General features: G+C 49.4%; 1 protein-coding gene across 1 annotated transcript in view; it reads left to right on the top strand.

Moving 5' to 3' along the window:
- Positions 1-495: 495 nt before the first annotated feature.
- WNT5B (Wnt family member 5B) overlaps positions 496-13,899 on the top strand; it is a 69,321-nt gene continuing 55,917 nt past the window's right edge. The window contains exon 1 of the mRNA XM_082757445.1: positions 496-813. Within this exon, the coding sequence (XP_082613571.1) occupies positions 808-813 (6 nt within the window). The 5' untranslated portion in view covers positions 496-807. The remainder of the gene's footprint in view (positions 814-13,899) is intronic.

Genomic DNA, 13,899 nt, shown 5'->3' with positions numbered 1-13,899 from the left:
GTGCTGCTCCCCAGGCCGTCCCGAGGGCTGGGCACCGCTCTCCCCCACCAGTGCCAGCGCGCACCCATCCTGCCCGTGCCCCCGCGGCTTCTCCCCGCTGCTTTCCGCCAGGAGCAGCGGGGGCAGGACCCGGCTGTGAACCCACCGAGGTTTTACGGGCTCAGGGGGAGGCAGAGCCCGGTGGTGCGACCCGCGGGTGGGGAGCCAGCCCCACCGAGACCCCCCGAAATCCGCCTCCAGCCCCTCTCCACCCGCCCCCGGGCTCCTCCTCGCCCCCTTCCCCACCCGCAGCGACCCTCGGGGAACCACCACCACCAGCAGCAGCAGCAGCGGGCCACCTCCCCTGGTCCCCTCGCACTTTGGCGACCCCCTCCCTCCAGTGAGCCCCCCCAGGAGCCCCCCGACGGCAGCAGCCCCCCGGGCCGGCCCCGGCGAGCCCCCTCCCGGCGGCGGGGCGGGCGCAGGGCGCGGGGGGCGGGCGCGGGGCGGGGGGAGGCGGAGCGGAGGCGGCCGGAGCCCCCGGGATCCGCCGGCACCTCCCGGGCCCGGCACTCGCCGCCGCCGCCAACTTCGGCCGGGAGGCGCCCTCGGAGCCGCGGCAGCCCAGCGCCGGGAGCCTGCCCTTCCCCAAAACACCTCCAGCTCCCGCTTGCCTGCCTGCCTGCCTTCCTTCCCCGCTCCCCTCCCGCAGCCGCCGGCGGGGGGCTCAGCGCGGCGCGGGGCCGCGGCCCCCGGGGCAGGTGCGTCCCCTCGCGGTGTCCGGGGGGCTCCCAGCGCCGTGCCCACCTGCCGCCGCCGCCCGGGGACATGCAGGTAGGGAGGGGGCGGCCCCGGACGGCTTGGGGCGGCGGGGGGCTCCGAGGGGGGCCCCGCACGGTGGTCCCCGAGACCCCCGCCGCGGGGGCGCAGCGCACGGCGAAGGGGACGGGGCCGTCGGGGGGCGCCGAGGGGAGAGCGGGGAGCGGGTCGGGGCCGCCGGCGGGGCTCCGGGAGCCCCTGGGCTCGGCTCGGAGGGTCGGGGGAAGGTGTCCCCGGGGCTCGGCGGGGTTGCCGTGGTGGGACGGGGGCGGTGCGGCGGTGGGGAGGGCTCCGGGCCTCGCCCTGGCACGAGGGAGGCTGGTGGGGCGTGAGGGATGCTCCTCGGCGTGGCAGCCGCGGCCGTGCTGAGGCAGATGGTGCTCTGACGTGAGAGGAGAGGCGCTGGCAAAGCAGATGCTGCCCCGGTAAGACGGACCTTGCTGGAGGGTGGGGGTCCGCTCCGTCCCCGGGGTGGGCACCGGCTGCCCGCGAGCCCCCTGCCCGCGCCGTCGGTCTCGCCCCAAACCTGCTGCGTGGCACCCACACGGGCACTGGCACAGCAGGAGGGGTGCTCGTGCACCCCGAGACACAGGCGAGCAGCGACGGCCTGCCTGGTCCCAAGGTACCAGGGTGTGAGCATCCCAGCTGTACCCGTAACAAACATCGTGTTTTGTGAGACTAGTTTGCTTTTTTTTTTTTTTTTTTTTTTTATATATTCTGGGAATTATGGTGCAATACTTCCCTTAGCGGTACAGGCAGAAGAACTTCCCCAAACATCTTGTCGTGTGCTGTGACATGCTTTGTTGCCCCATGTTTTTCGTATTTTCCCTCTGCCACCAGTTGAGCATCCCTGTCGGACTCTGTCCAACTTTTTCCTTCCTCTCAATGCTTTCCTGCACGTACGCTCCAGCTTGTGTTCATCACCACTCTGTCTCTGCTCTCTGCATCCATGTACTCACCTGTTCATCCTTTTTTCATGACAGTGCTGTTGCTCACCCGTGTGCCAGCATCTGTGTTTCTGCTTCATTTTCTTCATAGCCAGAAACTCTGGTGCACACACATCACATTCCTGGTTTGCACATCTCTCATAATCTGCTCTACCACACTTCACCAGCACGTGGGGACTGCCTTTTGCACCAATGCCTCCTCTGCTGACTGCACATCAAGCACTCTTTCTCCATGCTCTTTATTTGGGCTCAGGTATCTCCTTCCTTTACACTCATCTTCTCTGCATCTTCCTGTTCTGTGCCTTTACCCCATCTGGTATGTGCATGTTACGAGGTCTTCCCCATCCTTTTCCCCAGGCCTTTGGTCTGCAGGGTGACACCAGCACTCACTCCCAAGCCTTGCGTTGCCTTTCCTTCCCACTCTGCCCTTCCTTCCCATGTTCACCACGGTGCATCAGCGCGCGGTCTGAAGCAAGCCCTTTTTCCCATGGTGGCAGTTTTAACGCTCAGGTGAGCTCCTGTCTTGTGTTGTGTGCACTGTGTTTTAAAAGCAGAACAAAGTTTGGTATATGCTCTTCTCGAGAAAGAAAGAAGAGGATTCTCTTCTTCACGTGAGAGACAGACTCCTCTTAAACCGATGTCCCATCCACAGGCACACGGATTTGTAGGTGAAGCTTGGGTGCTGAAGGAGTTCAGGTGGAATTTTTTCACTCCTAGTGCGCACCGTATGGAATAAGTTACCACGTGTGGCAGCAAAGCCAGCCCAAGCACTCTTTTTTTCCTTCTTCTTGAAAGAAATTAGCCAAGTATATGAAGGGAAAAGCATGAGGCTCAACTGCCAGCTGAGGGTAGGAGGCAGAGTTGGACAGGCGAGCTGGCCGCTGCCCAGCTGTGGATTTCCTGTGCTCCGAGGCTCCATCCCTCACTCGCGTTTCTGTGCCCAGGAGTGTCGGCGAGAGATTCCTCCTTTTTGGAAGCAAGTCCCTCCCTAGCTCATTCGGTGACTTGGGGAATGTTTCACCTCTCCTCCTGGTAGCTTTAAGCAGCCCCTTTGTCCTTTCCTCCGTCTCTATTGTACGTAAAACCAACACGCCTCCGTTTGGGGCATGCTGAAGCTGAAATCGTTGCTGCGGAATCCCAGCACCAAGAAGTCTTCTTTCTCAGCCCCTTCCCTCCCAGCCTGCAAGAACTCATGAGAGCAGCTGAAAAAAACTTGAAGTCTTGAAAGAGCTGGGTCTGAAAAGTTGGGTTTTCTTGATTTATTGCTTTTAGGGAGTAAGGTATGCCCCTTTGCAAGAGGACATACATCTCTTGAAAAAGCTTTTCAAGACTTTTTCTGCAAAGGCCAGAAACATAACTTTTTAAGAAAAAAATTCAAGTTCTCATGTACTGAAGTTTCTAGGAGCTTGGGCTCTTAGCGAGCAACCAAACGTTGTGAAATTTACACAACAAATAAATCAGCGCAGTCACCTTTAATGCTATTTGTTCTTTCCTCTAGCCCAGTGGGCCTCTGTGTTTCTGGACTGCTTCAGATCTCGAGCCTTTTGTCCTGAAGTTGTTGGGCTTGGGTTTCAAGGCGCGCAGGGAAGCCAGTCTTTTCTGAAGACTGCATGATTGCTCATCTAAATGAATATAAATTGTTTCTATTCATAAGATCTTTTTCCTAATGGCTGATCAAAGTTCAAGTGAAAAGCATTTCATCATTTCAAAATTAATTGGACACACACACAATGAGCGTTTCAGAGAGACTTTTAAGCACAGTACTTTTAAAATCAGGATGCGGATAGCCAAGGCATGTTGTCATGTAGGACCGCGCAGTCCATGACTTGCTTCCATTTTCATAGAGGAAGGGGTGTTAGCTTGGTGGAAAGAGGAACACAGGTCCATTAGAGCTGAAGGCAGTGCAGATGGGAGTCACGGGAATTGTTCCTGGGCAGGAAACAATCCTTTCTAATGGCAGGCTTCAGGAATGTGGGCCTAGGAAGCCTTTCAGAAAGAGAGCCAAGCGGTGGCTCGGTGCGGTACCTGCGTGCTTTTGGTGGTGGGAAGTGGCTGGTACTTGGAGAGCTCTTCCAGTTCAAGAAGAGAACTGCACAAAGCAGCATGTTGCTGGTGTTTAAGCATTATGTGTTCACATTAGCAGTAGGCAACATTTTTAACAGCGAGGTGATCACCCATTGGAACAAACTACCAAAGGAAGCGTTAGCTTCTACAGATCTTAAAACCCTCGGATAAGGACCGACCGCCTCTTTGGAAAACACGCGTCACTCGCCCATGAGTTATGGGGCTGTGGAGATAACTGGATGAAGCACACGTACAGAGGCACGGGCAGCACCGGGCTCTGCGATCCCCTGCCCCTTCCAAGCCTTGGCTTGCAAATTGACAAGGCTTACGCAAATCTTCCTCTGCCGTGAGGGAGGTAGAGCAACAGGGTCGCTGAAAGCAGATTGCCGCGTTGCAGCACAGCTGCTTCACAAAGTAGGGATGCTCCCGAGTCCCTTGTAATTACGTAGCCTTTCCTCGCAGAAGCACTTTGCAAGCTGAGGCCATTGTACGGCGCAGCCTGCCCTTCTGTGGGGATCCTTCACTTGTCCTTGGATGCTGTAAAACACGCCGTGAAGCCTGTTGGCTCGCAGCAAGGCTGCAGACAGCCTGGAGAAGGCAGTGCTGTGTATCCCCTCGAGCCCTCCAGGCCGGGAAGACTCAAGTTAAAATTTGGCTGAGTTTGCAAGACTTTAACTCCTTCTTCTTTCAATAAGTGTCACAAGCAATTGCCAAGCCTCTTCCGTCATGCCTTTTTCCCTCAGAAAGGTAGCTCGGCAGGGCTCTGGCACCTGGACGGCTACACCAGCCCTGTGGCCTCCTGGCTTCTCCTTGGGTGTTCTCTGGTGCCTTCCCTGTGTGCGCAGCCCCAGCTCCCCTCCGTCAGTACCCAGCTCGCGGGGCTGTGGCTCCACAGCTCAGGCTGCAGTCTTGCACACCTCTTGGTGCAGATGCCTGGCTTCCCTGGGGAAGCAGTGTCCGTGCCAGCAGCACTCCCGCACCTGCCCATCCAGACAGCCCACATGGAGGAGCCCCCGTCTATGGTTGCAGCCCCCCGGCAGGGTTATTGGGGTGTCCTCCCCGGGGCCAGGCAAAGATGGGCAGTAGGAGCTGTGTGAACCCTGCCTCTTCCCCTCGGTCTGTTTACCTGTCTAAATTTAACTCCCCAGCCGGCTGCATCCCTCCTAAGCCGACCTGTTCTCTTGTGGCTGAGCTGTGGGTCTGGCTCGTGCTGCAGCGTTTCCTGGCGGCCTCGGGCTGGCGGTTTGCTGCTCAGTCCCTCTCTCCAGCAGACGCTGGTTCTCTCGAGGTCCTGGGCAAGCCAATCCTCCTGCTCCTGGCTTTATTTTTAATTCTGGCTGTGCAGAAAGCACCTCAGAGCCCTCAGGGCTGGAGGGTCTCTTCCTCTGTCATCTCCAGATGCTCTTTCCTGCTCTGTTGATGCTGCAGCGGGCTTTGGGAAATCTCCCCTTGTTCCATTGCAGCCCTCAGACATTTTCATTCTGGCTGTGGTTGTTCCCAAATGGAGACCCGGCATGCTGAAGGGCTTCATGGCCATCTCTAGAGGGACAGTGCCTCTTTTGGCCCCCGTCGGGACCAAGGCGGGTGGTCGGTCAGTCCTTCCTGGTGGATGCATCTCCCTTATTTTGCTTGGTACAGACCTGGGCTTTCCTGGGCTGGCTTTGGTCCCAGTTTGTTTGGGAACCTACTGATGTGCACCTCTGCTTCAAAGGAGCTGGCGAGAGGGCAAAGCCGAGGAGAGGAAGCGTTCCTATTTCTGTCAGGCTGGGCAGAATTAACTTTCTGTAGAGTTTCAGAGTCTGGTACAGTAAATATGGCCTGACCTGGCAGCCTTATTCATCTAAATGAAAACGGCAGGATCAGACCATTAGTGTCCTGCATAACCCTGCAAGAGACCCCTAATTGATCTCTGCTTTTCCGGGCATGCCTGGTTGTCGTGCAGTTAATGCTGTGGTCTACCACATGAGAGAGATGGTTTGAATCCTGGCCTCCTCTGTCCCTCTTTGAGCTAACCCGGTGGCCTTCTGTTTAATGCTCTTGTATTCAGAGGAAAGGTATTGAAGGCCAAGGTTTCCAGCAGTGACTAGTGATTTGGGGTATCCAACTTGAAATGCTGTCAAAGGTCCCAATTTTTTCCGAGGCTCAGCTATTTCTGATGCTTGGGCATGCTTAAGTAGCCTGGGATTGATTGCTCAAAGTGACGGGTCAGTTTTGCAAAGCTTTGTCTCAGGTTCTGGAGTGGCATTAAGAAAAACAAAATTAGGTAAAATAATGCACTCTTTAGGTGATACTAGCAGGGTTACTCAGGTGGAGGACATCATCCCAGAGTGAGCAGTTGTCCATGACCAAGGAGCTCATGGCACTGTTGCATGCAGAGACTTGAAAAAAGAGTTCTGGCTGTAATCTTCGGCTTTCAGTAGGTCATACAAAGGGTTTGATAGTTTTTCTCTTAGGGAAAGAAAAGGAGAGCAGCATTGTATCTTTGTGTGTATATATATATGTATATGTATAAAATATATAAAATACATATACAGTTTAAGTCTTAATTTGTTTGAAGGATTTGGGGAAAATATAATGTGCTTTCTCTAAACTCTCCCATCTCAATTGGACATGGAGACTGAAGTGGTTGGGTGGAGCATGTGTTTGGGGTTTATTTTAGTCATTAAGGGCAGAGGGTTAACAAAAGTCATACCAATACTGGTATTTCAGTGGTCTCCCTAAATTTATCTTCCAATTGTTCTCTTTTCAGTTTCTTGGCTGTTTCAGCATCATTGTTTCACTGAGTCCCGAAGCACTGTAGCACCTCTATTATGTGCGAGTCAGTCTGAAAGCAAATAAACTGAGAATATCCCTCGCTTAGCTGTTAAAACCTCTCTGAGCTTTGGTATACATCAAAGAATGGCGAGAAAAACATGGGAGCCCCAATATGTCTTCATTAAGAGAATGTTTTTGGAAAATATTGTTTTGTGGCTGTCAGGTTCATTAGTCTCTGAGGTGTTCCAAAGTACTCCAGAGTTGGCTGTAGCCAGAAAAAATGTTACTGTGCAAAAGAAAACGAAGGTGTTAAGGTGGTTTTGTTTTGTTTTTACAGATTGAGCAGTGTGGAAGCTCCCTGATTATATTCTGTGGTCCAGATTTGCTATAATTATTGTAAATATCACAGCTGGCAGAATGCCAGGGTTTTGTTTGGCAAATAATTTGCCATTATCGTTCATTTCTGTGTCGCAGTTGGGAGGGTTTGAGTATCCCGTGACCGTCATCACTGTTGATTCTGCCCATCTTTGGATGCTAAAAAACTAGCTGGAGTCCTACCATCGTGCAGGGAGGCGATGTTCGTGGGGTAGCCCCATCACCCTGCAAGCTGTAGCGGAGGCTTCAGGGTTTGAGCCAGAGTGTTGCTGCTTGTTCACGCGCAGGGTGTGTACAGAGCAGGTTTCTCCCTGACATCTGCAGCCCTGTGTGACTGCAGCTGTGGTTCCACCTGCGGAGACCTCGCCGCCCGCCACGCAGGTAGCGCTGCATTAGTGCTTGCGGGAATTATGACCAATTGCCTGTCATGACTTCTCCTCTCTTTTCCTAACTATTCCCCATTTCCACCCATTCTTAACAAGCTGTTCGGGAGTTTTGCCAAAGGACAAAATGAACTTCTAATAATTCTTTATTAATGGCAAGAAAGTTTTCAGCTGGGTGAACTCGGTGAGCGCAGCGCTGTTTATGTGCAGTTTTTACTGGAGCTGCTCGGGCTCTTTCAGCATCTCTGCTGCTTTCCAAGGAGTCTGCACAATCCTGAAAGGCTCGAGAGCTGGCTGTCTTCTCCACAGCACGTTGAGATGATCTACGAGTCTGCATTTCTGCATAACTACAGTTGTACTCCAACAGCATAAGAACCCGCTGCACATAATAGCCTTTTTTTTTTTTTTTTTTTTTTTTTTTAACTACAAGACATGTACAACTTCTGTATTTTCTAAGAAAATGGCACCATTTTAGGTCAGACTTGCCTAGATGGAACAATTGACTCTGATCAGCCTCTGTCTGAATTTGACTGCTTTTGTTAGGTCCCGTCCATGGCAGAGCATGGCTCTGGTGAATTGGGAGAAACAACACCTCCTGCTGTGGCCTTGCTGGGATCTCTGTCAGCATAATGGTGTTAACCGGGGTGTACAGAGGCATGGGACTTTTTTTTTCTTCTTCCTTCATGACCTAATGAAGTTTTATGGGGTAAACTTGATAGTCTGGATCAGGCCATAGTATAGATGCTAGGTGACACTTCAAGTCGAGCATAAAACCAAGCTACGAGCAATAAGAAAAGTGGTTATGTATGTTTAGACAAAGTTAGTTTGTTAGTTAAACCTAACTTTGGCTTATGGACAAGGCCAAAGTAGGAAATGTATTTTAAATATGTTAGAGATAAGGCTCTGTCAGTTCCTTCCCACTTTTGGTAAACCTTCTTGAGATCTGGGCTGGTGAACCTTATGGTTCGTGCAGTCCTTCCTGAGATGAATAAATTGAAGGTGCCGCTCACCATCACAGGATGGAGGGGTAAGCAGCTTTGCCTGGCACCTGTACAAGCTCCTGCACCTCCCTGATGTAACAGGGAAGTTGGTCCTCTTATTTCCCAGCTGGTCCAGTAACTCATTATCCCGCCTGATAAAAGGTGGTGATCTTCAGTGGGCCCCGACCCCTGCTCGGGTTATCCATTGAACCTGTGTGCAAGAGGACATTTGTATGCCAGCCTTCAGGGCATGCCAGAGCTGGACCAGGGATGGAGGAGTCTTAGGAGGAGGATATGTTCCTGTGGGATTGCAAGAGCTCAGAACCAGTGCCTGTTCCCAAGGCACGGATTGTCATCCAGAACGTCTATCAACGTAGCAGATGCTGGTCTGATGTTGAAAGCCACGGAGTCACCTTCACAAAATCCATTCCCTGCTTGGTTTCAGGCAGATGCTGCTGCCCTGCTGAGCACTGTTGGTATTGAAATCTCTTCCTAACTGAGCCTTGCTTATCCCATCAACTCTGCTGCCCAAGTGGGCAGGAGCCTTTGGCTTTTACTGCCAACAGTGTTAAATTCATCACTTGATCCTCCCACTCTCTTCTTGGTAGTGCTTTCTCTCAATACACTTCAGCATCATTCTAGCTGCTTTTTCAGACTGTCTTGTTCACTTGTAACTTGAGGTCTTGTGTCTGTGACTGGTTGCTGAGAACTGACTCAATGTGCGGCTTTTGTGCAGTGCAGACTTGATGTTCGTGCCCATCATCCCACTTGTCAGAGGCAGCAGACATTTGTGGTGTGGGTGCCTTTTTGGTCAAACTTCACAACCCTTTGTTGGTGGTATACTGCTTTCTCTTACTGTCCCCATTTCTGCAGGAAAAACTGGTTGGTTATTTCTGCATGGGGCAGAAATTGCTGTTGGTTGTGTGTGTGCTTAGAGATGTCTTCAGACAGAACGAACACATCAGAAATGTTCTGGATGTTTAGAGCTTTGCTTTGTGTTTGTATTCAAAGGCAATATTAAATAAATAACAAATGATTAGAGGTAATTTCTGGAGTCCCATTTGCCTTTTCCTTTCCAAAGTTTCGCAGGACAGACCATTGGAAAGTGGTCTGTAATCCAGCGTGCTGAATAAGAGGTGGATCTCTGCAGGGCATCTAGGAGTATCCTCAGACCCTACCCATCATCTGTGTGTAGAAGTGGGTTTCTGCTTGTCCAGTGCTCATCTGACACCACAGACCCTTTTCTTGAAACCAAAATCTGCAAATTGTTCTGTAATATTTTGGACTATAATGTTCCTAAGCAAGTCTGGGTGAAGGTGTGCCAGTTCCTGAGCTTCTGTGAGGTACCTCTGGTGAACCTGCCCACTGGGACCTCCATATGCTTGGAGCAAATGCCCAGTCCTCATGCAGCATCACAAACAAATATGGAGCAGGCAAAGTAAAGAAGCTTTCATTAGAAAACATGCTTTGGTATAAAACAAAATTTTCAGAAGAGAAACATATTTTTCCATAGTGATGTTTCAAAACTTAATGATTTCTGTTTCCAATTGATATTCAGACTTAAAATGATATTTAAGTTGAAACCTGAAACAAGAGTTTAAATTTCAGGTCAACACACTGAAATCTTTTGTTTCGGATCAACATTTCTTGTTGAATGCTTTGTTTCTATTTTCCCTCGCATTTTCAATTCAAAAGCGTTTGGAATTGTTCATGGCATGAAATATTATAATATTTTGACCTTTCATCTTTTTTTGGGATGAAGGCAAATGTTGAAATCCCAGACCTTCTTGGGGAACAGAGATTCCATTCTCTGACCAGATCCACAAAAGTATATTTCCACTGGTTTTGCTGGCTGGCTACTTCAATACTTTGTGTGTGATGACTTGTAATTCACTGCAGATTGAATCTGCAGTGCGTCCACATGGCTGGTCTGGAGAGGCTGAGGGCAGTTAATCTTTCTTGCTCTGTTTTGTGCTTTCAAATTAATATCCAGATTTCTTGCCCAAGATAAATTTTCCTTTCTAACCAGTGTTTGGTAGGTCAGTGCAGTTTCCTGATAAACAATCCATGCACAAAGTAGGACTCCGATGCTCTCTCAGTGCAGCTACGAGCTCTATGAAATCAGGATGCTTTCAAATTTGAGACAGCTTCTTGGTTGTCTATTGTTTGCAATCTTGCAAGCTGCCATATATCTTTCTGCTCAGAAGTTACTTTTTCCCCTTCCCACCATTGTGGGGAATGTTTTCCTGCCGGGCTCTGCGCGCTGTGTCTCTGTAGCAGTTTTATGGTGTTCCTCAGAAGCATGCTTTTGTAAAGTTGCCTCAAAGCATAATCCAGAGAGAGCCTCTGACCCAAGAAATGTTTTTTTTCTGTTTGGCTTTGAGGTGTTATCTCCACTCTTCCAAAATGCAATTGGCTCCATCTACATCCCTAAGCTGTTTTGTTTGGAGCAAAGAGAGCTCAGAAAATCAGGGGAGGCCACACACATAAACAACTGTGTGTGAAATCAATTAGTCTAAACGAGCAGGAGATGTATTCCTGAAGGAGAAAAGAGCGGTTCTCACAGCAGCTTCCCCTGTGTATTGCCTTGGCGGGCCTGCTACAAACATTACATCACTGGAACAACCATGAGCTAGGTGAACGTTTTAAACTTTTCTTGTGATCTTGGCCAGTATTTACAGTGGTGTTTGATTGTGTTTGAAGACTCTTCCGTACCCTTTGAGAATATTTTAACAAAGGAATTTAATAATGGAAATGCTCAAAGATACCATGTTAACATGCTAAAGCAAACGTTACTGAAGGGACCTAACTCTTGATATCTTCAAATATTTGCATCTGAAATTTGATTCTAGGAATGGCACTCATCCATTCTGGGATAGGAATCCGTGTCTGTTTTTCTGGTGTATTCAGTTATCAGAAAGTTTCAGCAGTGTGCACACAAGCAATCTATGGGAAAAAATTACTTGCAAGAGTTCTCATAAACAATTGTTTATCTCAAGTTAGAGGAAAAAAAACTTGTACTGCTTCTTAAAAATCTGAGAAGAAAAAGAAGTTTCCTCAAGTTGTGTGTTTCCAACTACTATTCCTCTCTTTGGTTGCATGGCTGTGAAACAGGACACCGATGTGGAAGGATTTCTAAACCTGGTTAACTCTTGGATCGTTGTCATGTATAGTGCGAGTGCCCAACTTTCCCTGCCAGAGGAGAGTTATTCATGTCTCAGCATATTGTGGTCCTTTGCTCTAGGATACCCGAGGGTCAGTGGTTAAGATCACATCCCAGTTCTTCTCTGCACCTCTTTAAATAATAGCCTTCTTTCTCTGCAGGCTGGCCTGGGGCAGAGATAACGTGTCCTAGGAGCAAAAAGCTATGTTCAGCCCTTGTTGACTGAAGGAAGGCCATGGAAAGGACACCCTGAGAGAGCACTGTATAGGGGAAAGGAAAGAAAGATTGGGAAATCTAGGAGATGGCTACTCCACTCAACTTCTTAAGTTGTCACAGGAGAGGCTGAAGCAGTTCAACGCTGAAAAATCTTTTTGTCTTTGTGCTTGTGGTGTCATTCAGACATTTAAGACTTTTCATGGCCATGAATGTTCCCTGGCCCTATCCACCTCCCATCCGGGGCTGAAGAAAATACGAGAAATTGCTTTGTGTTTTGCACTGAGGTCTCCCTAATGAATCATGCTCTGCTTTGTCCAACCCTGAACTGGAAGTCCCTCTTTAAACAAAAAAGGTTCCCAAAGGCTTACAGAAAAACCACCCATGTTAGGGAAAGCTGCAGGATAAGGGTCTTGACTGGGTTCTCCTGTTCACGCAAGCTTGGGGTGATTTCTTTTTTAATTTCTAATATGTAATAATAGATTATTGTCCTGATTTGAAAAGAAAGTCCTTTACAACTAAAGTTGTGGTGTCTGATTTTGTAGTTTGAGCTCAAGAGATTTACCAGCGTGGAAGTCAAGAAGACTCCCATGGGCTACTGCACTGCAGCTGGGAGCCCTTCTTGAGAGGGCTCAAAATGTGTTTTAAAATGTGTTTTATTGCCTATCTGATTTGCCTGAGGAGATCACCTCTTGGGGTCCTCAGGGCAAATGTGGACTTCCTAGAGCTAAGCTGTCTTTGTGACCACAGAAGGAGAGACCACCACGGCCCTGTGGTCACCCCCAGAAGCATCTCTCCAGTGAGGTGTCTGCTCAAATGCAAAGTCACTTGCAAGTTAACCAGCTATACACCACTGAAATCCATTTTCCTCAGGCCCTTCTATAGATCCCCAAAGCAACCAGTGTGCTTCTTCAGGCACCTAAATATCGCTGTTAAGGTGGCTAATTGTCCCTTGGTTTCACACCTATGAAAGGGAAGTCCCGGCATGCTGCTTCTGTGATGCTCATGTGGTCCTTGCTCCCTTTTCTCTTGCAGCAAGCTTGAGAAGCAAGTGGAGATGGTGGTCTTGTCCCGTCTTCTCTCTTCTTGTGGGAAACACAAAGAACGCTCAACCGCACAAATAAATTCAACTGCTAATTTCCAGGGCCTAATTACACTTCTTGGGTTTGCTGCCTGACCTGAAAATAAAACGCTTCTTCCAAAGTTGTTTTATTTTGTTTTGTTTTAGCAAAGCAAATAAACAAAAGTCACACTACCGAGCGCAGAGGATGGCTTGTGCGGTTCGTTTTCTTTTCGTCCTGCCTGGGTTCTGCTCGGCCAGTTGTGCCCCAAGCTGCGCTTTGGGAGGGGCGTCCCACGCTAAATATATCCGCGCTGCCTGTGAAATGCAGTATGGGGCACTGCGTCATTTGGTGGAGTTTACTTGGAAACTAAGGTGGGAAGCCAGCTTTTATTTTCAGCCTTGGGTCAGATGCATTGGTCAGTTGTCTCACCCAGAATTTTAGTCTCGATCAGGAGCTTGTCCTTGAAAAAGAGACATAGGACCTGCTCTCTAAATAAAAAAACAAGCTAATCGCAGCAACAAAATAACATTGGAGCAACCCTATTTTTCTTGTTCAGCAACCAGAATTAAGATCCAAGAGCTTCTTTGGATAGGTCACATTAAAACAACCAAAAAAATCATGGCTCAAATATCATAGTTTATTGAGTAGAGGAGTTGGTATAATGCTGAATGCTCTAAATATATCAGGAAGGACTCCAGCTCTGGCAGCACACCAACAACTGAAGTCCTGAGCTTTTGATGATGTTGGGTCAGAAATGCATACCTCCAAGAAAATACATGATGAACAGATGCAATTTGGCATCTGAAACGGGTTCAGATTTGCAACTTCTAGTTCTGACTTTTAGCTTGCCTTTCTTCCATGCTTCCAGAGTGTGGAAACACCAAGGTGCAGGTCCAGCACCTGAGCTAGCTTTGGTGCATTTGACCTCAGCAGGGTCAAATTGGTGACACAAGTGTGCTGGGGACTCTTGGGGACTTGCCCAGGCAAATAGGAAGGTGGAAACCCTCACTGTCTGTCCAGAGCTAGCCAGGAGCTCCTGCCTGCATGTCTAACACATGGCAATCAGTCTCTGGCTGACGTATATATTTTTCTCTCTCTTGCCTGTGCTGTTATAAATGAGAGGAACGTCAGTGCCTGTATATGGCTGTCTTACTAAAA

The sequence above is a fragment of the Aythya marila genome (genome assembly GCF_965140915.1).
Source record: "Aythya marila genome assembly, chromosome: 1".
NCBI classification, from domain to species: domain Eukaryota; kingdom Metazoa; phylum Chordata; class Aves; order Anseriformes; family Anatidae; genus Aythya; species Aythya marila.
This window is presented reverse-complemented; position numbering and strand designations above follow the sequence as displayed.